Source organism: Purpureocillium lilacinum (genome assembly GCF_023168085.1).
Source record: "Purpureocillium lilacinum CBS 284.36 DNA, scaffold_3, whole genome shotgun sequence".
NCBI lineage: Eukaryota > Fungi > Ascomycota > Sordariomycetes > Hypocreales > Ophiocordycipitaceae > Purpureocillium > Purpureocillium lilacinum.
In genome coordinates this window covers 914,958-918,145 of record NW_027072113.1, presented here as the reverse complement: position 1 = coordinate 918,145, position 3,188 = coordinate 914,958, and the positions used below count along the sequence as shown (strand labels likewise).

The window sequence follows — 3,188 nt, the reverse complement described above, 5'->3', positions numbered from 1 at the left end:
ACCAGTGTACATTGGGAACAGTGCTGAGTTAAAGCACGGTGGGAGAGCAATATTGCTTGTTCAGGCCCCGTTCTTCCTACAGTATCAGAGGTTCACCTACTTCATAGTCATGATTCTGGCATGCGCAAAATCAAGCAGACGAGAATGTTCGACATTGTATCTTCTTCTATCTGCACAACCGTAATCCGTGAAATTTCCGAGTCTTTATTTTTAGATGGATGAGTGTGTTGCGCGCAACACACCACGAACGCATCGATGTGCCGATTCCGTTCCGAACAAAATCCGGCCAGCGAACCTGGCAACATAAGCGAACAGTGCGTTTAACACAAAGTTCTCTCATACAAGTTCAAACCTGCATGTTGAAGAGGTCTTAAAGGCCGCTGTATAGTCGCCGGGCTCCCAATGGCGTTAGGAGATATCGCGGCATCAGAGTGCACGAGACACCATCCACTACAAGGGCAATTACGGTCTTCTCTATGCAAAAAGGACTGTCCAAGTTGGTAAGAACGGGAGAGAATGTCAGGGCATCCAGATGTTAGCTTGTCAATGTTGAACAACTATTTATCTACCACGCTAGCCAAACGCGTCGGCGGCTGGCGCGCCATGGCCAGCTTGCTCCCTACTCCTAGATCGCCCATGTCCCATGTGCTCTATTTATCTCTACTCGTTAACCCTACTAACTGCTTTCCCTCCGTTTTCTTGCAACAAGAGCTAAAGCGAACTCTCCGAGTGGCGTTACAGTATGAAACCAACCTTGGGCGATAATGACCCTGGCGATGGCAACCCCTCACGCCAGATATAGTTGCGGTCTTTCCAGTTGGCTTGGGTGGCTTGGGTGAGAGCACGGTGGAGATTCTTCTGGCAACATCTGACGTTTGAGCCATCGAAGTACAGAGATTTATTGACAAGGGCGGCGTGGCAAAGGTGTTGGCGCTCTTCAGGTGCATCCGACAAGGAATACTATGGGGAACTGATAGCGTACTACGACCTCATGCCTGCGGTCGTTACCGACATTTGCGATTATGCTCATAATATCATATAGTCGCTGTCAGCCTTCCTCCGTATGATTAGGTTGCTGTAACGGAGGGCCCTGAAAGTTAGCTATTACTGTAGGAACCCTATCGGCCTTTTGTCTACTATACCCTGTCCCTCCATTCCCGGGCACTAGACGCCATCCTCGGCGTCGCTGGTAATATGGGCCAGTCGGAGAAGGCTGGAGTCAGCACCCCGCTACTGGCGATGCTCACGCCTCCTTCACTGCCTACACTATCACGCGTCCTCGTCTCGTATCTGGACCCTCTGAACCACTCTGACCAGCCAGAATGGTTCGTGTACCGACCGCCACCACTCCAGCGTACGGTCCTTGACTCGTGAGATGCGACACTTTGGCGTTGACCCGTCGCCATCGATGCCGTTTCAGACGGTAACAGCATCGACCTAGTGGTGCCAGGGACAAGCCATAGAGGCACGATACTGTTGTTTTCGACTAGTTCAGGTGTATCGTGTGCCCCGGATACTCGTTTGGCGCTGTGTGAAGTCCTCGGTAACAGGCTCGCGTATATCACTGGTGTTGTCGCGCCCTTGACTAGGCGTACGAAACCATCTTCGAAGGCTGTGTGCCGGATGACAGGCGAGCGTACGACGGGACTCGGCCGCATAACGGATGACTGGGTTGAATGTTGTAGGCTCTCGGTACTGCGGAAGTCTCGATATGGCGGGGGAGCCACGTTGCCGGTGTCCCCGTTGGTTCCTATTTCTGCCGCATTGCGAAGAAGGGACTCGGTCATGGGAGGATCACCCTGCGCAGTATGGTGCTGACTGCAGTGAATTGGGAGTCTTGCTCTTCGTAAACGGCCGGCGACACGGTCGCGGAAACTGCGTCTTCGGCACTTCCATGCCAAAAAGATTAGGACGGCCACAAATAATAGGCCAGCTACGGAAAAGTTAGCGTTGGCAGATTTAAGAGTAGGGCAGCTCAAGGGGGAATACCAATCGTCCCCGTTACGATCGGCACGGTACGGCTACTGCTTGAGTGTCCACTACTACTTGAAGGCGGCGACGGTTCTATTGAAGGGATGTTGGTTGTCGGTGTGAATGCTAGCGAGGCCAATGCGCTTGGTTCCATATATTGTGATGTGACGGAGGGCAGAGGAGCTGCATTCTTCGTAATCGAAACCATTGATGCCTGGCTTGCAGGCTGTTGTGTTAGTGTAAACAGCCAGAATTGCGGATCTGCTGCACTCTGGCTCCCCCCGAGCGGATGCGACAGCGCAGAAGCCCCTGGTTGCGAAACTTTCGACGACGCTGGATCGGGAGTAGGGAAGCTGGCCGGGGAGGATAACTCGAATGTAGTCGTCTGAGGTGGAGAGGGCAGACTGCTCATTGACTTTGTCGGCGATATCACAGCCTGAGATGACTCTACGGATTGAACCATGAGTTCTGTGTGACTGTCTCCCGGATCAGATTGCTCATTCCCACCTCCATTGCCGTTGCCGTTGCCGTTGCCGTTGCCGTTGCCGTTGCCGTTGCCGTTGCCGTTGCCGTTGCCGTTGCCTTCCTCCTTCTTCCGTGGGATGACAACAGGCACCCGGCTCTGCAGTGTATTGATGAGTGTGTCGATCCGCCAATGCCGACCCAAGAGATGCATCATGACCTCGCCGCGGGGTTATTCCGGGCCGTATGCAGGCAGCCGTCTTCAGATTCTGAAGCAAGTCAGAGCGGATGATGCTCGATAAAAGACGGTTGCTGGTGTCGGAGGCGAGACAAAAGCACAGCATGGCCAAAAAGACTCGGTCGGGGAAAAGAGTAATGAGTCGCGCTTCCACGGCGTAGCGTCGGCAGGGTGCGGAGAAGGGAGCCGAAAAGGGAGCTGAAACAGCACAGGACGACGAAGTACAAGGTGCGAATGAAGAAAACAAGCCAACGGACGCGGTTATGGTCTGCCTAGTACAGCCACCTATCCGGCGGTCATCAGCGCTACTGCGTACACGGACCAGCGGTTGCAACAGTGGCTTGCGTTGGTCCTCTGGTCCCGTTCATAATTTTCCGCGGCTGGCATACAGACCAGCTGCTAGCGCGGACCATGTTGGGATCACGACGAACCACTGATGCACCCGTGCCCAGGCTCTGCAGCATTTACTTAGCTGGAGAAGAGGACGACGATGGACTGCCAACCAACAGGCCATCCG

At 53.9% G+C, this 3,188-nt stretch overlaps 1 protein-coding gene across 1 annotated transcript; it reads right to left on the bottom strand.

Moving 5' to 3' along the window:
• Positions 1 to 2,478: 2,478 nt before the first annotated feature.
• PLICBS_004091 (uncharacterized protein) lies at positions 2,479 to 2,647 on the bottom strand (the record flags this gene model as incomplete). The annotated part of the gene is made up of 1 exon (XM_065600396.1): positions 2,479 to 2,647. A coding segment is annotated over one exon (169 nt), but the record flags the coding sequence as incomplete, so codon positions are not given.
• Positions 2,648 to 3,188: the final 541 nt, after the last annotated feature.